The 21,697-nt window shown below is 41.4% G+C and overlaps 1 protein-coding gene across 1 annotated transcript in view; it reads right to left on the bottom strand.

Moving 5' to 3' along the window:
• The window catches only part of LOC306965779 (VPS10 domain-containing receptor SorCS3-like), a 96,669-nt gene that overhangs the window by 15,117 nt on the left and 59,855 nt on the right, over window positions 1–21,697 (bottom strand). Inside the window, exons 8-22 of the mRNA XM_079560330.1 lie at window positions 20,149–20,238; window positions 19,721–19,900; window positions 17,078–17,224; window positions 14,706–14,808; window positions 12,646–12,722; window positions 12,459–12,550; window positions 11,795–11,902; window positions 9,718–9,835; window positions 8,341–8,474; window positions 7,305–7,418; window positions 6,875–7,046; window positions 5,060–5,246; window positions 2,921–3,054; window positions 1,337–1,460; window positions 1,069–1,181 (exon numbers count right to left, since the gene is read on the bottom strand). Coding sequence (XP_079416456.1) covers window positions 1,069–1,181; window positions 1,337–1,460; window positions 2,921–3,054; window positions 5,060–5,246; window positions 6,875–7,046; window positions 7,305–7,418; window positions 8,341–8,474; window positions 9,718–9,835; window positions 11,795–11,902; window positions 12,459–12,550; window positions 12,646–12,722; window positions 14,706–14,808; window positions 17,078–17,224; window positions 19,721–19,900; window positions 20,149–20,238 — 1,893 coding nt within the window. The remainder of the gene's footprint in view (window positions 1–1,068; window positions 1,182–1,336; window positions 1,461–2,920; window positions 3,055–5,059; window positions 5,247–6,874; window positions 7,047–7,304; window positions 7,419–8,340; window positions 8,475–9,717; window positions 9,836–11,794; window positions 11,903–12,458; window positions 12,551–12,645; window positions 12,723–14,705; window positions 14,809–17,077; window positions 17,225–19,720; window positions 19,901–20,148; window positions 20,239–21,697) is intronic.

Raw genomic sequence — 21,697 nt, 5'->3', positions numbered from 1 at the left:
TTGTGAAATATTGGTGACAAAAATGTAATTGCAGTCGCTTTAACACTCCTGATGTTAGTAGCATTAGAGTTAATCCTAGTTTAAAGAAGCTGTACCTATTTATTTTACCTTGTGCAGTATATTTTGTTTGCAGACATTTAAGAAGAAAAACACAAACAAACATGGATGCACTGCAGCAACAATGCTAAAAACAACTATCCTGGTGGAGGCTAAATATTGTAAACCTTACTAGGTCTTGGGATTGTGTTAGAAAAGATTTAATTTAGATCATATCTAAAAAACCTCAGTGCAGTAGTAGTATTTACATACATTGGTTATTGTTGTAAGTAAGCACGAAGTAAGTACAGTAGCTATAAAAAAAAGAAGTAAAAAAACAACAACAAAAATGCAAAGGGAACTAGCTTTCTTAAAGCTGCATTATACTAACTTTTTTATGGAAAAAAAGAAGTTGACATTTGTATGTATTTGACCTTGTAGTGAGGCAGCCACTGTATGAGTCAGCATGGCACCTTTACTTTCCATCACAGTGGTCTGTAGGACGCTCCAGGATCAACTGTTTGGTAGGTTTTAACTACTGATGGACCCTCTCACCAGAAAACCTACAAAACAAGGAATCCGGGAGCATTGTAGAGACCACTGTGATCGAAAATAAAGGCGCCATGCTGACCACTCATACAGCTGCAAGATCAAATACGCACAAATACCAACTTTTTTTCCGCATAAAAAGTTGCATAATGCACCTTTAACGTCCACTTAGCTATTTTAAGTTTACTTTCTGCCCGCCGGTATCGTGCCTCGTGCCTCGTGCCTCGTGTACCAAATCCATATGTTCATCTTTAAATCAAGCCAGAAAATCTCGACGGACTTGTACATTATACAGCCTTGTCCATTTACCAACGACACAGGTCAAGTAAAAACCAGGCTAAAAGTTTGTCATGTGAACCATAAAACGTGATGAATTTTGTATCATGCCAGACCGTGCTATGAAAAAGTAATGTCCCTGAAAGCCACCGTAGCCGGGTGTTAGCTGGAGGGGAATGGCTCGGGGACAGGCTGGGAGCGGTGTACCTGTGAGAAAGCTGTCCGCACCACGCGCCCTATGTCCTCCCTCCACTCCGGGATGTCAGGGTTGTGCTCGTCAAGTGCTGGTGAGAACGACAGAAGCAGCGACCTGAAGTACTCTAAGTGGAGAAAAAAAGAAAGAAAAAGAACGAAAAAGAAAAATGGAGGCTAGGTTTAGTAGTATCCAGAAGGCACAATGTTCCTCCAGATTGCATTGTTATGTTTACTGCTTCCTCCCAATTAGAGCGCCTTAAATCCTCATTTTTTTGCTCACCCTTCACGGTGATGACTTGGGAGTCCTGCATGACGTCGCTCCCTGAGGCCACCTGGACCGTGACCTTGTTTCTGCCCGCCCTCTGAAAAGTGTACGAGATGCTCCCTTCCAAGGTTATGAGCGGCTGGAATCAAAGGGAAACAGCGCCGAGGATAAGTAGTAAACACTCCAAGTCAACAAAAGAAGAGCATATGCGAAACAGAAGACCTTGACACAATGCATAATAAGCAAGTGGGAAAACAGGCTGGGGTAAAACACAAGTACTACAGTAACATCCTGGCATTTAGCATGATAATGAAAACATGATCATTCAAACTAACAGAAGTGTAATTATGAAAGTATAGAGCATCCGGAAACATTTGACCTTGAGTCTTGTGTTTCGGGCTCAAATATGCGTGTCACTCTTTCATGTTTTACCACATGGCGCTTTCACCTTTGTAGCAGTCATCAGACCTTTGTACACAAATGATAGACATCTCCTTTATCCATGTGTGGGTGTTTGGAACTAAGAAGCAGAAGTGGCAGCAATCATAGTCGCAGCAGTGAAAGTAGAAGTATTTGAAAATGTCCCGATGTGTTTTTGACCTTGATGGCAAAATCAATGATATAGTGTGTCATGGATTCACTTCATACAGCAGTATATATATATATCTGTTGTGGTATTGTTATTTCAATGCAACATACATTGACTTGAGTACAGAAAAATCTATTTAAAGGAATAGGCCACCGTTTTTACATACTAAGATATGTTCTTACCTCACTTTAGACGTGTTAATATATCCCCGTCTGGTCTTTGTCCGCGCGCTCTGTCACGCAAACGGAGCACATACGCAGCCTCTCCCACATGTCATATAGCTCCGAAAAAGCTCACGATAGAAGCTACCAAGCTCTTCCACGTGTTCCCTATTTAAATAAAGTTACGTGAAGTGTTTTCATGCGAAGTATATTTACACAGAAATGTAGCATGTCGATTTTATAAGCAAATAAAAAGGGGGACTATATTGTGAGGCGTAATGATACGAGGAGCACAGCGTCCGCGCAGTAACTCCTAAAGACTTCCCCCGCTCACTTCCGTCAATAACCTTTAGGAGTTACTGCGCGGACGTTTTACTCCTCGTATCATTACGCCTCACAATATAGTCCCCCTTTTTATTTGCTTATAAAATCGACATGCTACATTTCTGTGTAAATATACTTCGCATGAAAACACTTCACGCAACTTTATTTAAATAGGGAACATGTGGAAGAGCTTGGTAGCTTCTATCGTGAGCTTTTTTGGAGCTATGTGACATGTGGGAGAGGCTGCGTATGTGCTTCGTTTGCCTGGCAGAGCGCACGGACAAAGACCAGACGGGGATATATTAACACGTCTAAAGTGAGGTAAGAACATATCTTAGTATGTAAAAACGGTGGCCTATTCCTTTAAATAGTAAAAATACATAAATCAGTCTTGATTTACAAACGCATGTGGCAAATAATTGTACTAAACGATGCTGCAACAACTTTATAAGTGCATACTGGGAAACTCTGACTGTGTACGAGGCTGGAGGAGATCGAGAAGCACAGGCGGCCATATTTACAAACCTCGGAGCTGTTGTCGAGCCACCAGAAGAAGGTCAAGGTTCTGGTGTGGTTGGGCCAAACCATCACGCTCAGATTGGCCTCCTTCCCCCGGACAGTCACAATGGGAGCTGAGAGATAGATGCGCTCCACTGGACCTGAGGCGCACACATGAACAAGGAGATGAAAATATTTAACCTCTACGGACTATATAATACAATGAGGCTGGAGTGGAAAGCTACCAGTCCAGTAATGTTCCAGTGGTGAATGTAGTTAGTTCTTTTATTGAGAAATCTACTTTGTTTTACAGTATATGACAGTAATGCGTAGGGTCTGCAAAAGGTTATGTAATTCCTGTTGAAATAATTTGAGATACTATGCTGATCAAAGTGGTGCATTCAGGGCAAAAACATCAACAACAGGTCATCATCGAAAACACTGCATCTCTGTGAGCATAACCATGTAAACACTAAGTCATTAAAATGAACAGGACAACATGAGACTTCGGTTTTTAAGGAGGCTAATTGGACACACATATCATTATGGAAGGAACCCATGTGAAATAAAATATTGGAATAAATTAGTTGATAATTAATCTTCATATAGCTGATAACACAGCAACGTTAACAATGCCAAAGACTGATCTAATGCGGTAAATAAATCAAGCATCCCCTTTTCAACCATTTGCAATTCTGCAACAGTGCTCTGTGTGTGAAATGTATTTGTCACAAAATGTCTAAATGACTGACTTCATACAGACATACACCAACCTTCTGAATATTCATTATGGCCATTAGAAAAGTTGCTAATGCCTGAAAATAGCTTGGAACATCAGAATCGTATGTGTTTGAAATCCAGTTTCGCAAAGAGAACCCATGGAGTTTCTCATTTTATTGGGACATACATAACCAAGCCCGGCCCAATATGTGACCAGGGTCTTGCCCAATGAACAGTACAGTAGTTACAAGATTTCACCCACCATTATTCTAATGTACCACCTGAGCCACTGATACCTGAAATACTTTGAGAGCAACACATGATCCGTTGTGGGGCTTGGTATGTTCTATAGTTGTGGTTGTAAAGTATGGCCGGGGTCCCATTGGTGATTCATGGGCCTCTTTCTGTGGAACATAAGGTCTTGAACAGAAATTAACAAAAAAATATTTTATTTTGTTCATTGGTTCCTGTTCCTGTTATGTTTTGACGACTGTATAATCCTTTAAAGGTGCATTATGCAACTTTTTATGCAAAAAATAAAGTTGATATTTGTGCGTATTTTACTTTGTAGTGACCCAGCGGCTGTATGAGTGGTCAGCATGGCGCCTTTATTTTCGATCACGAAAGCCTCTACAATCCAGGATCAATTGTTTTGTAGGTTTTCTGGTGAGAGCAGTGAAAAAAACATCCAAGCAACTGAACCTGGAGCGTCCAAGAGACCACTGTGATCGACAATAAAGGCGCCATGAATGCGCCAAGTAAGTCATAATAGCTTTATATTATTTTTAATATTCAAAGTCACTCCTTCCCCGATTTCAGCAACTAACTAGTATCCTCCCATGTTGACCAATGAGACAAGCTTTTCTTGTGAACCAGTCTGTCAGGTCCAATCAGGAGGGAGGGGGAGGAGCTTAATCCTGTTCTTCCTCTCCTCATTTTGCAAACTTATAGAGGGGACAAATTTGATTGTTTACTTTATTATTTAATCTTTCCTCACTTTTAGACTATCATTTTAAAGACGTGCTTTAGATCTGGTGGTACTCACAGAGCCAGTTTTATTATTGGAGTTATTGAGGCAAAACACTGACAGATGAATAGGGTAAATAATTTAATTGAAAGAGAAATCAATTTGTACAAAATAAATATGATATATTAATTACAAAGATTTTTCTTAAAGGGGACTTCAAAAATCCTGGAAATCTTGAAGGCTTTAGGTGCTGCTGTTGCATTAAGTGGTACTAGCTATAAAAAGCCTATGTTTCCAAAATATAGCTGTGACCCTCCAATATCCCCAGTATTTCCATGACCCAAAAAACCCACCACGAGACCTCAAGCATGACCGGCCCAGCCAGCGACGCCTCCCACGACGGTCCCCCCTGATCCCGTATTGCTACGCTCACAGTCTGTAGAACCCCTAATGCGTCTCTCTCTTTCATTCACACATACTGGTGATGTGGAGGAACAGGGAGCTGCTCTCCGCTCCATGGCTGTTCTGGGCGTGTGCCGCGACTCGGTAAATCCCCGTGGCCCTGTAGATGTGCTTGATGCCGTCATTAGTCCGGCTGAGGTTGGAGTATGTGATTCGGATCCCGTCTCCGAAGTCGAGCTGCATGGTAGTCCGCTGAGAGTCTCCCTGGGGATACAGACACAGGCACCTGTCATGAGGGCTTAGGACCCAAATGAATCTGCGGCTCACTAAAGTGCTCACACCTCCCAGTCCCCTCCTATGACATGTCAGTAATACTTTGCAGGCGGGTATCAATGAAAGACGACAAGAATGCTATGGAGATTCAAGCTGGCAAAGTGCAGAGGTGTAGAGTGTCTTCATCTGCAGGGGCGGGGAGTTTGATCTTTTCAGCCAAGTCCATTCATCTGAGTAACCTATTACATAAATTGTACTTTTTTTTTTTTTTTTTTTGACTTTTACGTAGCATTGTTTAGAAGTAATAGTACTTTTAAAAGGGTTGTCTGTAATTTTTACAAATGTAATAGATGATGATGGAGAATTGAATGTGACACAAGTAACATTAATTAAAGTCCCTCCCTTTGCTGATCTCAGCAGCCAATCAGAATCTCCGGTTCAACAACTTTGTACAATGAGATGAGCTTTCCTTGTGAATCCATTTTCCAAGTCTACAATGTTTCTATGCTATTTTTGTATTGCATATTTTGTATATTTTGGTTTGATTTGTAGTTAAAAAACTATGCACATCTGTATTAGAGTTTTACTATTTACAAGGACAATAAGGGCAAATGTAATTTACCTATAGAGGGCTATACCACCTTTTTTTTTGCCTCCGTCAGTTGCAGGGCCGCTGTGGTTAGTAATTGTAGCTTACCACCACCAAGTATGGAGTGAATGAATAATGCAATGTAAAGTGTCTTTGAGTGTCCAGAAAAACACTATATAAAACCAATGTATTATTATTATTATAGTTGACTTGATAAAAAAAAATAGACAGCTGATGACGTGGTTGCTTTACTTAAAGGAGCTATACCTGACTTTTTTTTTTCTTTTTGCAAGGTAAAATTATTTTTAGCCCAATAAAAGTATGTTGTAAAGTAGTCATTTCAGAATCAAATCAAAATCTAATTCATTTTATTTATCCGTTAGGAACTTCATTTGCAGAAGAAGTGCCAGTACGGGCCCGATAAAAGTACATCCACAGACATACAACACAATCAACAATGCAATAATCAATACATTAAAAACAATACAGTGGGCCTGTGATAGACCCAGGTCCACACAGTCATTTATTCAGCAGGTGGATGGAGGTAGGGAGTCAATTTGTGAAATTTGCGCAAAATTATGATTTATAGATGTTGTATATGGTCAACCCAAATAGTCAAAATGTGACGAAAAGGGGTTTACCTTTATTGTCACATATTGACTACGAAGGACGGTTGTGACGGTAAAAATATCAATTTCGTCACATTTTGACTAAAAAGGTTCAAAATTAGGTATTGTCCCTTTAATGATATATACAGTCATTTTCAAGAAGAGCTTAAATGATGAAACTAAAGATTACCCTCCACACAAATGACGCTCTTTATTTAGTGTATCACTGTAAAGTCTTTAGGATAATATCACAAACGCGCTAGAAACCCAGATATTTACTCTCAAACCGTGTTACTCACTTCGTCCGTAGAAGTTTCACCAAATACTTTCCCAGTCTTACTTCATCAAATTGTTTGGCTACTCCACCCACCTTCGTCTTTTGGACATGCTACAGTAAGGCAGGGGTCTAAGAGGCGACTCACATCTTCCAGTAGGACCATGAAGGTGACGTTGGTCCCCACGTTGGCGCTCAGCTCTCCACTGCTGGTGGACAGACGCAGGCCGCGCGGCGCTCTGGGCTGACACGTCTGCCTCTTGGGGGAGAAAGTGTTGCGTCCACCCTCGTTGCAGTTGTTGGACAGAACCTTGCGATACCTAGATGCACATTTCAGGTAAGTAGTAGTTTAAAGTATGCTTTTCAGAACATCTTTTCACTTCTCTAGGGCTATGTCTTGTGTGCCAGTTTCAAGGGCACCATGCTTGTTCTAAATACAGAAAAAAATAGGACACATTTCCATTCTGCTCCCCCCCCCCCCTAACAACAAGCAGATATTGTTTATACGTCCACATGACAAATGCGGCGGGATGGAATAACACCCTTTTGTGATGGATTGAGCATCGGAGGCCACTTACCCCGTGCTGTTAAGGAAGCTTTGACTGTTGCTGCAGCTCTTAGCAGCACCATTTGGATTAAACCAAAAGGCAGGGGAGCACTTTCCGTCCGTCTGGCGTTCCCACCCATAATCGCTGCCAAAAAAAAGAAGAGGAGGAGGAGGAAAAAAAAAAAAAATGTAACACAGAACTTCATGAAATTATAAAGAGCCGTATTCAGATATCTCTTCAGCGCGAGGGCAAACACTTCGCAGTTGGAGCGCGGTGGCATAATTTAAGAGAAGTCAGGATTGTCAGACACGCAGGATCAAACAGAATTTAGCACAGATGGATAAAGAGATATTTAAAATTAATTTCTTCCATTCATTATTAATTGAATTCTAAAAAGCCACTTGTCCCCACATTACGCAAATGACAGCGGCGTGATGGAAGGTTCCTCACTCGGATCCGTCAGAATGATCCACGGCTGATCCTGTTACACTGCAATTTGACATAGTTATTAAACTGACAGGCGCTGACTGCTCACTCGCGGCCGCTTAATCGCCTAAATGAGTGTTGTTACAGAAATGATGGACAAAGTTTACGGCAGCTTCAGAAAGTTCCCGGAGACGAATGTCTTTCCATAATTTAGAGCACGATAAGTAATGGAATCTATGTTGTGACCAGTGAATTTACAATCCTTCTCCAGATGCTCCCAATGTGGGTCATGTGTTCATTGTAAAACAGACCTAATGCTATATAGATCTGCATTCCCTAGCTCCTCTACATTCATTTAAAGCAAAGCGTATTCACATTACGCATTAATGTGATCTAGTTTTTGCAATATAAATGTAGATTGGTTGCTTTGTAAAAAAAAAAAAAAAAAAAAAAAAGTTCCTGTTGTATTATTGTTAGGAGGAATCTTGGATAAAAGACATAAATCTTGCAAAATGACACCTGCGATTTTCAAACATGATGCAATCCTTTTTTCATGCGAGAGAAATGGTTTGGTAAACACAGAACAAAGGCCCAGTATGGTTCTCTCTCCCAGTGTGAGTCCCGGTGAAGCAAGCATTACCATTCAAAGTCATAGGTGGTGCATTCACACGGCTCAGAAGAGTAGGTCCTGGAGTAGTCCTGGGCCAGCATGCAGCGGTTCCCTGGTTGGCGCTTCAGAAACACCTGCTTCTCCCCCATCACGCACAGCTCGCCCTGTCGCACACAGTCAGTACAGGATTGGATTATTCTGGCCTAGAACACCTTTGGACATAATGTTGTTGCTTTTTGCTTTGTTTGCATATATATCGTGCAACATCCATTTGTTTGAGCTTGCAATGTTATGTTTTGCTGGAAAAATCTCCCAATTTTTGTTTTGGTTGCGCATATTTCATGGATTCAGTATTTTTATTTGGTGTCTGTTTTTCACTCTAAAAAAGCCAAGTTTCTCTTTCTTTGTTTTCTATAGTCACCTTCACTTACTATACCACCTAGTAAATGCGTGATATAGTCAGATCTTGGAAGCTAAGTAGGGCTGGGCCGTAAAGGAATAACAGGTAGCCTGTGAGTGATATGGAGGGTTTTTTTTCTAGTAGTGTATTTTTGTCCTCCTTTAGTACAGTGTAAATTTAGATTTCTAACATTTCTGTGACAGTGACCCTAAAAAGTGAACCCTACAAGTCTATGCCTCGAGACTCAACCCTGTGAAGAATCAGAATATTAATTATATGTTAGAGAATTTAAGAATGCGTTTGAACCACAACTAACATTTTAATCTAGTGGCTTCCTCTTTCATTGTTTTTTAATTGGGCCCTGTGCCCTGGCACACCCCTCAGGATTGAGTGAATGAAAAACAAAAACATTCTCTTTTTTTGTGAAGCTCTTTTGGCGACTTTTGTCTGGTGATGAGCGGTATACAAACAAGATTCCCTTCCTCCCCTTTACTTGTTCCAATCCTGTCCACGGGCGAACTCTGTTTGTTGGTTGCTATCATTGTTACTTGAACCGCTTTCCAGCAGGAGTGAGATTACGCCCTGAGTTGACATTTTGTGTAACTATTTATGACATCTCACGCCCTTGCTTTCAAGACCGTGAAAGTCGTACGTAGTTCATCAAAATCTCTCAGCTGTTGCCTAAATGGGTTTCAAGCTCTCACAGACCCTTCCGCACATCACGATTTTTCACTTGAGTTAATGAGAAGCTTGTCGCAGTGGGAGTTCATAGACAGAAATTCAACAATTAGAATTATGACTCACCAAATGAGATTCCTTTTTTTTTACATGTACGTATGATATGAAGTTTGAGCAAAGTGAAACCAAAGTTAACAGAATAAGGGGAAAAAAGCCTCATACTGTATAGGCTACCCAGTACTGTTTGTATATGAGGACAGTGCATTCATAGTCAACACCGGTGCGTGCATGTCATTATCTTAATCTATACCGCTCGATACTGCCCTTACCTTGTAGTGCAAGTCCCATGTAAGATAATCCCCGTCCATGCATCTCCGGCTGAAGATGCCCTTGTAGTCGATCTTGATCAGCTGCCACTCTGACCTGTAGCTGAAGTGCCCGAAAAACCTGAAGACAGAGGGGGAATGCGCAAGAGAGTCATTCAGGAACGCACGTTTGGTCCACTTTAAACGGACCAGGGTTCGTTTCGGGACCTTTTATGCAGGTGTGAATACAACAAACGAATTCTGGTGCAGATCAAAGAACCGGACCGAGACCCACTGTTTCAGGTGGTCTCGGTCCGCTTCCAAATGGACTGGTGTGAATATAAACCACTGTTGATCTGAAACAACTCCAGGATACATGCAACTTTTTGGGCCTAACAAGCCACCGTAGCAAGGCACCTTGGGAAAAATTAGCCTTTCGCTGCGGCTACCGCTAATACTGGATGGGTGCGACAAACAATGAGCCATGGACAGACCTGGAGCAACGAGGAGACACTGACTCCTGGATATTTGGGCAGATGTACTAACACAACTGCGAGAACAAAGATGTGTTCGTGTTCAGCATGTTTAGTGAGAAAATGAAGGAGAGGGGTCAAAGTGAAAAAAACGTCGCCAAACTTAAATGAAAGTATGAGACGAAAAGTGGAGGAACAAGACAAACAGTTTGTCCCGTGGACATAATAGAAACAAACAGCTTAGCAGACGACCCTTCATCCGCAGAAAACGCCTCTTCCACCAGACAGACGTTTCTTTTATTATTATAGTAAGTGTCAAATATTCATTTCTATTTAATTTGTTGTAGTCATTGCTGTCCAATGGGAGCATCGATCGTCACACACGTCTATGTGTTTACAAAATATAGTGCAAAAGTACAGTCTGAATGCGAACCGCACCATACGGGGAAAAAAAGTCAGCTTTTGGTCCGGACCAAACTAGCCTGGTTTTACCATACCCTCGTACTCATTGCATTTCGTACACGGGTCTGGAGCTTCACAATTGAGCTCCGTTATCATGTGGGAGGGGTGAACTCCTTTGAAATGATTGGATCTGATTTTCGCTAGCGTTTGGTTGTGACGTATGTAATGCGCCCGAGTGAGTGAGGCAGCTCTATCATAACTCTTGGGGGCATTCCTTGCGCATTCCAAGGCTTCAATTTTAATTTCTGGATATTTGGGAGCCGAGCCAGGACGGATTGAAGAGCTTCCATAACTTTCGTATCCGCCGCCATTGTCAACTACAACACCCGCCTCCCCCGCTCGCTGAATGGTAGGTTGAAATTCAACCGATGTAACGTGGCCACTGAGATCAGACCCAGACGTACATGTAGGGAAATTATAATTGACCGCAGTTTACGGATGGCTAAGGCCAGGCTTGGACCAAACTAGCAGACCAAAGGACTTTTCTGGTCTGAATACACACTAAGATTGAATCAACTTAAGTAATAAAACAAAATTGGCCACTGCTGGAGTGACCAAGTATTTATGTTTTTACAGAATTATAGACCAAGCATTTGGAAAAATTGGCCAAAAATATCGGCCAAAAATATTGGCCAAAAAATATTGTCAAAAATATCCCAAAAATAGGCATCAGCCTTAGAAAAACCCATATCAGTCGACGTCAATTCATATAAATACACTCTTTCTCCATTCTGCTGCTTCATGTCTTGTAACCTTCACCTCATCACCGCAGCAGCAGAACCATCAGCCACATCTAACGCTATATTGCTCTTCTATTCAATAAGCTGTGCATCACACTACACTCATTTAAAAAAAACATTATTTCCTGTAAACAGCTGCTTTGTTTTTGTTCCTCTGGTTTAGAATCTGGCACTGAGCCACTTTGCTATTGCACGTCAAAGTTGTACATTTTTCTCTCTTCTTTATCCAAGTCATTACATGAGCGACTCGTGCATGTTCTCTTGAAAACTGTACATAAGCTTTTCACTCGTTTCTTTCAGCTTTTACCTGCCAATCATATCACACACACCGAGATGTTTTGCCTGTTTATGCCTGCGATACGGTTAATTTCCCCAGACTGATATTGTTTCACTCCGCATGGATTTCTCTGAGAGTCGGTTACTTACGTGATAATGTGATTCTCTGATTCGGGCGCCATCAAAACCCCATCCACGTACAGAGGCGCAAAAGAGAAAGTGTGCGGATCCCATTTCTTGCCTTCGTCTAGACTGATCCTGTTTGAGACACACCAAAAAGAAAAAGAAAAACATTTGTACATTGATATTTTTGCGTGTACAATGAGACATCTGAGAGAGGGGTCACGCTAGGAGGCAATTGCGCGCAAATGTTCCTATACATGACAAACAGTGGAACATCAAGGTGTTTTTTTTGTATCGAAATCTTTGCCCGACAGTTTCAAATCACCTCTCCCCAGACTTAATCACTTTTGACAGGAGCTCGTGCGCGTGGGGACAGTAGATAGCATTTCACCTCCCACTACATAATCGACTTATGAGTCCATTCTGCGCGTCATATTTTCTGCCCAAATTTGCATAAAAAGCACTTCAACCCATCACGGCACAAAAGCCGTAACGGAGCCCTCTGCACTTTTTTTGTTTTTTTACACGGCGGATTCCTTTCAAACTTCAGCCTATCGAGCGGCTCCAAAACATTAAACGTAATCATGCTTCGGGAATGGAATTGCACCCAGGTGATTTCCCACCCACCCCCCCGCACTCTGTAAGCATCTGCCGTAATTACGAAGTTAGAGGATGTCGCTAAACCACCCACCACAACTGCTGGATGGGCTGGGTGGCGTGCCGAACAGCCAGCAGGGCCCCGCCGTTGTCCAGGAACCAAATGTTGTGCTCCTCGTCGAAGATCTGCATAAACGAGTGTGATTAGTTATGACTTACGCCGTCAGGGAAAGGGACAAAGGATTAACCGTGTTGTCATATAGGTATGAGATGGGGGTCACCTGTCGCCAGTTATTGCCGGCGTCCGCAGTTATGAACATGCCCAGGTTGGTTGTGGACAGCTCCCTGCCGATGTTCCCTGGGCAAAAGACGAGGCAGTATTAAACTACATAGGAAGACAGCAAGGTGATGTATTGATTGAATGTGAATGATCTATTCTATTCTATTCAGCAGAATAGTCAAGGTGATCTGAAGCCAGATGGATTATTTTGACTATGTAGACACAGGGTTCAGAAGACCTATGATGCCACCATGTCTGCCATGACAGATATTGAAACAATAAAGAAATGGAAAAAGCTCAAAATCATAAAATGTAATGTTCTGTATTGCTTTACAGTAGATATATTTTCTTGCCATATAAATGAAAAGAATTGCAGCTAACCCAGCAGTCAGTAAGGGAAAAACTTTAACAGGCATAAAGCCATGTGCAACCAATACTGTAGTCTAGTAGTTAAAACTGCAGCACATATGGCAGAACACTGTTCGTAGCTTTCTGGTTTCAAAACTCCAACAATTTGCCGAGTGTCTCTCCCACAAGCTACTGGTCATAAACCTCTTACTTTATTAAAGCTATACCCTGAATCATTATAATTAAAGCGATCACCAGTAAATTGTGATTTATGCGAATGAAAGTGGGCAAATAAACTATGTCAGAAGACAGATGATGCTGTAACTAAACTTTAGGAAACACTGTGTTTGCCAAACAACAACTCTGTTTGCAAAAAAAAAAAAAATCAATAGTATCTCAGACCGACAGACAGGCAAAACATAAGTTCAGCAATTGTTAAATATTGTGGTCCGGGTTATTCAAGATCATGTTATGAGAAAACAGTATTAGCCTTGGATATATACATGTCGTCTTTGCCGCTGTGATGGAGACTGACTGAATCTATTGAGCTGGCTCTCCTCCTGTGTGCGCGGGTCAGCTGAGCACACTGTGTGAATGCAGTTATTTGAAAAACACCAAAGGCTGGTAATGATGTTTGGGCACTGTGTGGCCAGTACAAAGACTTGGTAACAGAAACTCAAAACAGAAGTGGAGTGTAGACTACAGTACATGGAAAACAAGTTTCACAAAGACTCCAACTATATAGGCTCCAACAATGGAGCCTATATAGTTCGAGTTTAGGAGGAAATGTAATTTTCAGTGGTGCAAGATTATAGTAGCAATATGCAGATGCATTGGCAAAAAAGGCATGTCTTCTCTGTAAGTGACATACAGCATCTAAAGAGAAGGATTTTTGTATATTGGAGGAGGTTTTTGCCAAATCCTTCACTTTGTGATACAAGTAGCAAATTTGGCATAAATGTTGCTTCAGACTGTTTGAAAAAAAAAATCCCATTGGCCGCCTAGAAAGTTCTTTAAGAGTGTCATATTCCAGGATGGTTTCCAATGATACCTGTAAATAGGCCAGTTGTCAGACGCCTTCAAATAACAGCAATTTTTCTTTCATTTCGTAAGTTTTTCTAAGCCCAGTGCAAAATGATCATCTATCTTTTGTTCAAACTCGGCCTTGTTTAGTCCCAGAACCGAAAAAAACATTCTTACGGAACCTACTTGATTGAAAGTGCCGTGGTGAGGTCATGCCGAGGATTATATTTAACCAGCATTTTTTTTTAAACTAGCAGGCTGAAATAGCAGGACACAGAAAGCATTCTAAACAAAGGGAAAAATTTGCACTGCTATACAGGCCACTTTACATGGGCATCCATTCATTTTAATAGCCAGTGCTCATTGGCACATGTCGCCCTACAACCCCATCAGACATCAGTCAAATGAGTTTAAAACCAACCCCAAAAACCCGAAACATTTCCAGTTACCCCCAACTATTCTAAGTTGCAAAGTTCACTGCCTTAACCTAATCAAGGCGGCTGGATTTTAAGCCGAAGCTACATTTCTAATTTGGGTGACGGAGAGTGCGCCATTAGCTTTCACTCCTGTAGTCCATTTATCTGACAGAGCGGATATGACTTTAGTGAAATCATGCAAAGTGATGCAAACCACCTCTGTCATTTACAATCTGGGCAGCTTAATTCATATCTCACATTATGTTAACATTACCTGTGGCCACAATGATCCCAGGAACCAACTTCTTGCTCGTGACCGGCCCAGAAGTGTAAGGGTTCTCGGACATCTCCAAGTGAAGGTGAAGTGAGCAAAACGGCTGAAATTCAAAAATTCAAAGTTTGAATACAATAGTGAAGCTTGTTTTTTGTTTTTTTTTGTCCTTTATGTATTTATAAAAAAGTGACAAATCAATGAAGCAGGGCCGTGAAAACAAAGGGGGCAAATTGGGGTCGCCACACACAATTTTGCCCAGGTCTCCCAAAAAACAAAAAAACAAAAAAAAACAAAGCTTGAAACGTGCCTGTTCACGACAATCTCACTCTGTGTAATTACGATTGACTTTGCCTATCCTCTCCCATTGTGACAGAAGTGCCGACCATTTGCGAAAAAGAAAAGCCCGCGTAATTCACATCTCCGAGCATCAGAGGAGGACACAAAAGGGCATTCGAATTGTTTCATTCTAAAGCAAACAAGGCATGTAATTAAAATTCACAGAGATGCACAGATAAAACTGGGCGAAATTGATTCAAATCATTTCAACTCATCTCTCAGTCTGAAGCGCGGCGAGAGACAAGAAAAAAAAAAAAGGCAAAAAAAAAAAAGAAAAAAAAAAAAAAACATCAATAAACCTTTTTCAGAAACCAGGCATGGAGCGAGCGAGGTCAGGGAAAACAGAGGAGAGGAGAAGAGCGGTCATTTGTGCGCAGCGGTGTGTAACCGGCTATTATGTGCACAAGATAAATTGTTAAGAACCTAGTTGTTAGGGGTAAGGTAGGAATAACACTTTGTGAATAGCAGCGCTGGTCATATAATGTAATCTTATGTTGATTAAGCGGCGTGACTGCAGGTAGTAAATTGAAATCTCAGAGGTTAATGGGAAGCCAGACCCCAAAAGCTAAAGACACTGCGGGCTGCCCATGGATAATGGCACAAGAGCGTGCAGGCATCGCGTCGGAGAGTTAGTGCGGAGGAGAAGGTGCCGACATGCTAAACATAGGAACTTAACTCAATGCAACTTAACAGAGAGAGAAAAAAAAAGTCTGTTGGTTGTCAGTGCTCTATTCAGTGATCGTGTTTTTGGTAATGGTTAATGTATGATATTGGGTGTGTTCAGTAGAGCAGGGGTCCCCTTACAGCTCCAAACCCCAGGAAGCCCCACTTTGGGAGCCTCTGCAGTAGGGAATCCAGCCATACATTCAGCACAATCCTTTTATATTTCTAGGCCAAGGGTCTCCAACTGGGTCCAGATCCAGACCTCCAGGAGCTTTAGTCCGGACCCCAAAGCCTTTTCATCCTCTCAATATACTTAACATTCTATGGCTGAATTAAAAATAATCTAAACAATTTGAATAACATTGAAAGAAAATGGCAAAATTATTGATTCATTGATCAACTCTGCTATATAAATAGACAACCTGCGATCATGTTATAACATTTTCAAGAACAATGACTGCATACGTCCGGACCCAGGACATGTGTCGAAAGTTATGAAAGAAAATTTTGCGGACCTGTTCTAGGCTAATAAAAAATGTGACATTACTTACAACATGCAGTGTACCGTATGAAGCGCAACCAGAGCTAACGTTTTCTTTTGTTGCCTTGGTCCAACTTGTTTGAAATGCGTTGCTCTCCATGCATTACTTCACTTCATTCAGACTATCAGGAGATTTACAAACATTCAAAAATGCGGACTGTGAAATAACATGTAAAGAAGCACTTCTAGTAGATAGAGTATAGACATCTCCAGTCAAGGCATCGTGATGGCAAAAAAAAAAAAAAGGCTTGCTGCTAACATTTTACCCATCTCTTGTTTAAAGCTGCATCATGCAACTTTTTATGTGAAAAAAAAAAAGTTGATATTTGTGCATATTTGACATTGTAGTGACGCAGTGGCTGTATGAGTGGTCAGCATGGCGCCTTTACTTTCCATCACAGTGCTCTCTAGGACGCTCTAGGATAAATTGTTTTGGCAGGTATTCACTGCAGACTCTTACCAGAAATCCTACAAAACAAGGGATCCTGGAGCGTCGTAGAGACCACCGTGATCGAAAGTAAAGGCGTCATGCTGACCACTCGTACAGCCAGGTCACTACAATGTCAAATATGCACAAATATCAACTTAAACTCAAATATCGCTTAAAAAGTTGCATAATGCGGCTTTAAGTACCTCAAGTATTTGCCTTTTTCTGTGGGTGAAGACTTAAGTTTTAAAGTCTACATCTCTAAATGCCACAAACCAATGTTGAGCAGAGAAGTAATAAATAAATAAATAAAGCACTGTTGGTTGAGAATTCCCCAAACTTTTCAGCTAACTTCCACTGACTTGTCCTCTCTTCATTTCCCAGCATTAGGAAGTTCCCACTCACCAGGATGCAGTGGAGTTTGTTCCCCGCGGCGTCAAAGGTCGGAGCGGGCAGCAGGGCCCAGGTCTGCCCCTTGTTGTAGGTGATGAACGTCTTCACCTGATTATCCACCAGTTTGTTGGCCAGATACATGCCATTTATGCCCTCCACCTGTGACAGGGAGAGGCAGCAACAAAACAAAACAAAAAAAATCAGTCCAAGCCCAAGTCCAATGAACCAATCAGCCCCACAAATATGTACCACCTCCTCGACGTGTCTGACAACAGTGGGGACAAATTAGGTCAAAGGGTAACCTTCCACAGGAAATCAGGGGTCGCGCCGCCATTACTGCCATTGCATCAAATGTCTTCACGGGACACTGGGGCAGGACGCCAGACACCGACGATGCCAACAAGATCATTATCAAAAGTAGCAAAAACAACACCCTTGGGAGACTTCGGACAGTTATATGTCCTCCCATTCATTCTTCCCTCTATCGAAGATGGTCTTAACCTCTTAACCCCCACCTAAGCCAAGCACATTTTCTCCAGTTCGGCTTTACCCAAATCTACAAAACTCATCTAAACGGATACGTTTCCATGCGTTGTTGTCACATTGTCACTTTTTGTTGTGTTTTCTGTTGCTCTTTTGTGGCTTCTTTGTTGCGTTTTTGTCACACATTATTATCACTTTTTGTCACTTTTCTGTTGCTCTTTTATGGCTTTTCTATTGCATTTTGTTGTCACTTTTTCATCACTTTTTTTTAATCGCTTTTTTGTCACTTTTTGTTGCGTTTTCTGTTTTCCTTTTGTGGCTTTTTCGTTGCGTTTTAGTCACATTTTTGTCACACTTTCCTCATTTTTTTTGGCTCGTTTTCCCTCTCAGTTTTGTTCCTATTTTGACGCTTTGTTCAAGAAGCTTTTAGATTTGGGTGAAGCCAAACTGTAGAAAAAGTGCTTGGTTCAGGCGGGGGTTAAGAGGTTAATGATAACTTCTATTATTTGTAGTTAATGCATGCAAACTGACAAATGGAATATACTCAAATATGTTATGTAATCTTTGTCCTGTTTAATAATCTGGAGATAAGCCCCAGCAGTGGTTGAGATATTTCCATATGGGCATAATATAGTCTGTCAATATAGGATTTCTCCAAAAACAGCTTAAACTGATACTACTGCATTTAGTAATAACAGTCAAGATAAACAAAACGTATTCAGTCTGAACAACTAATATTCATCCATTCATTTTCTTCTTTCTTGTTTACAGACGTACTATGTGTCCCTGTTATTCTGCAAACAGAGCAGTGGGGGCAGTTTGGAGCGACTATTCAAAACGTGTTACAATTTTATTAAACATCGTGAAGTTGAGATTATGCTCACACAAGTGTTTTGCATAAATGGAGATTTTGCTTCCAACATTGCATAATCTTTGGATGTGTGAATGTGAATCAGCATTAGTGTGACACAGCAAATTCATTCCCATACCAGTTCTACGCATTACGATTGTAGATCAAGGAAGTAAACATTTACAAAACACATTCGTTTACAGTCTGTACATGTCATTAGATTAACAGGACTCTGTTACAAGTACACTACTTGAGCTAATTGCAATACTGATATATAATCATGTGGTGCATTACTGTATGCTTCAGCTGAACAGGGTGCCACAATAACAATCATTTGAGACTAATTTGCTCATAATTACAGATAAATAGGAGTGTGCTGTGTGGCTGGGGGCTGCTTATTGAGAAGTCATCGGAGCCGGCTGCTCTCTACGTTCAGTACAGAGCGCACATGCATGTTTAAGGACCTATATTACATCATGTTTTTATAGAGTTGTGTGTCAGTGCATTTATAATGTCTGTAAAGTCGTCCAGCCACACCTAATGAAGACTTTAATGAATCTGAATGAATTATTCATGCCAGTGTTTACTCCAGAGATGGGTTTCGTTAACAACACTGATACATAATTGAATACTCTTAAAGGACATTGTGCGCTAGTCGTCTTCATTTGCACCATGTACGTTGTGTATTACCGTGTCCCATGTTTATTTCTTTATTTCAGCATTAAATATAGCAGCATAGACACTTTTCTATCAACAGTTTGTGCCAATTTTACAGATAGGGCAGATCAACAGCCTTATGACCATGTAGCCTAAGGCTGTTATTGCACACAGTTGTTTCAAGCAGTGGTTCTAATCTCCACAGATATGGCTTCAGGACCCACCATTATCCCTGGACACCAAGCCGCAACCCACATAAAAATTTATTTGTTATTTGTTAACAAGCCGAAACTATGAAAGCAACTGTATAACATTCATTGAACAGACACGGGTAGCGTTTCAGCACTTTTTTCCGTTGATAAATATTGAAAGAAATGTTTTCTGGGAAATACCCCCTGATATTGGTGCCGTGACCCACTTTTGGGTCCATCCAGTTGAGGACAGCAGGTCTACAGCTAAACCTGACAATCAAGCCATCTGTTTTAGAACAAGTCACACTAAATGGACCAGTGGATGCATAGCGAGTAATGTGACTTTCATACATTTTCTCTTTCCCATTGTTGATTCCCTTTTTAGGTCCAAATGTCTAGCCACAATGTTCCCTGTCCCTTTAAGGCTAATGCTGCACCTTCGCCTTCCAAACTGTAAACCCCCGAAATATGCACCTTGTAAAAATCGACGAGGAGGTTCCCCGCCAGTCCCCTGCTGGTCCTCAGGTTCTCTAACGACAGGGTGAAGTAGACCCCCGGGGAGTCCGATATATACAGGCTGTAGGTGTTGTTCTGGTTCCACTCTTGTACTGCCGCGAAAACCTGCTTCTCGTCCGTACTGATGATATGCATGTCCTACAGAAGAGAGAGAGAGAGAGGTGAGAGGCACACGCAATGACGAGCGCGCACAAGCGACAAAAAGGGAGATAGCCAGACTCAAAATAGCGGTTATTTATGACAGAGAGGCGATTGAATATTTGACGCCATTTCAAAACACCGGGGACATTGTTGTAGAAATGCACTTATGTTCAAATGGAGGCGTATAGCTTTACGGTTGTGCGGCAATCATTACAGCGTGGTTATTTATTCGCTTTGATGCGTACCTTTGGAAGGCAGTATTTGGGTAATTCCATTTGCTTGAAGGACTCTCTCATGTAGGACACAAAGTAGCTTGTGCGGCCGGACTTGGTTACCTTGCAGGGCAGACATAAAGACACTGTCAATCACGTTTGTATACGGAGAAACATAAGAAAAACAACATGAAATGCACTTTGATTGGAGTGAGGGATGGTGTTTGTTGTCGAAAAACACTTGGAATGGTGGAGAAAAAACAAAGTATCCGAATTCGCTTCTCTATAGACTTAAATGTCTTGCCTATGGAGCCGACAACAGCAGATTCGCACCAAAGACCATCCACTTACAGGACACCGAGCCGTCGTCTTCCAAACTAAAATTAACAATGTGTTTTTCAGACTAAAGTGACACATATTTGCTATTAGTGTATACGCACTTCCGGACCAGCATAATTCTTCCAATTAGAGAAACAAAACATTATGTTAACTCCAACCCACTTTTAATAAGCACGGGGTCCAGACAGTCTTACTGCTGAAAAGAACTCATAACACAAGGTTAGCGTTTGTTCTCGCATTCTCCCACAACAACAACACATAATTTATTGATTTCCACAAGAAATCTCACCAGTGCCATTATTTTAATTAGTCCCACGCTTAGGATCACTCAAAAACGGTGTCGCCTTTATCTATACGTGGCATCAGGATCTTAATGCACTGATGCTTTGCTATCCACTTACGAGCCCGAGCCCACGCCACTTGATTGCTTATTTTCTAATCAACTAGAAGGATGGTGTTTGTCCCCCAACACACTACATTAGGGCCCTAATGGAATAATCTATCGAAAATCAATATGGCGCATTTTCCCAGGCCGCGTTTTTGAGGATGTTGCACTTGGCTGTTCCCGGGCTCCCCCGAGACTTTGGGGAGGTGTTGAAGACTGCTTATTTCGTTGTAACGCGATCGATAACCTCATTACTCTTTGTCAAGTTAAATCCAACTGCCCCGCGCAATGAAAGTCACAAGAAAGTCATCGGTGCCACCAGACAACCAGCGTCCAGATATTTTCAGCCACTGTCTATCGCCTCTATCTGGTCAATAACTTCACAGAGCGGGAGCACTCTGTTTTTTTTTTTTTCTTTTTTTCTTTTTCATTATCCAATCTCTATATTCGACTGGCGCCATTATGTGATTTTTCATACAGCCGTTCAAGCAAGTAGCCGGATTCATTTGAAAAGTGGGTCAGGGTTGAGACTTCGGCATGGTAATAATGAAAACAGATAAACATTTGAGGACGATTTTCCAAACAAGGAGCAGTGCAAAGCAGCAGATCGCCCTCAATGTCGGTGATGAAAGATGCGCTCGCCACTGCAAATACATGTAAGAATTTTCTCTTTCTGAAATGCTTTCTATTGAGTGGCAAAACGCCTCCATTGCTCATGTTTTATTCCTGGTGGAGGTTAGTGTCTTTGACCTAATGGCATTGGACTGAATTCCTTTCAACCTTCAAAATAGTTGAATGAATAAATGAATGCATTCCATACATCGTTTTCTCATATGTGCAACATGAGTGAATTTAAAT

Source organism: Gobius niger (genome assembly GCF_951799975.1).
Source record: "Gobius niger genome assembly, chromosome: 7".
NCBI classification, from domain to species: domain Eukaryota; kingdom Metazoa; phylum Chordata; class Actinopteri; order Gobiiformes; family Gobiidae; genus Gobius; species Gobius niger.
This window is presented reverse-complemented; position numbering and strand designations above follow the sequence as displayed.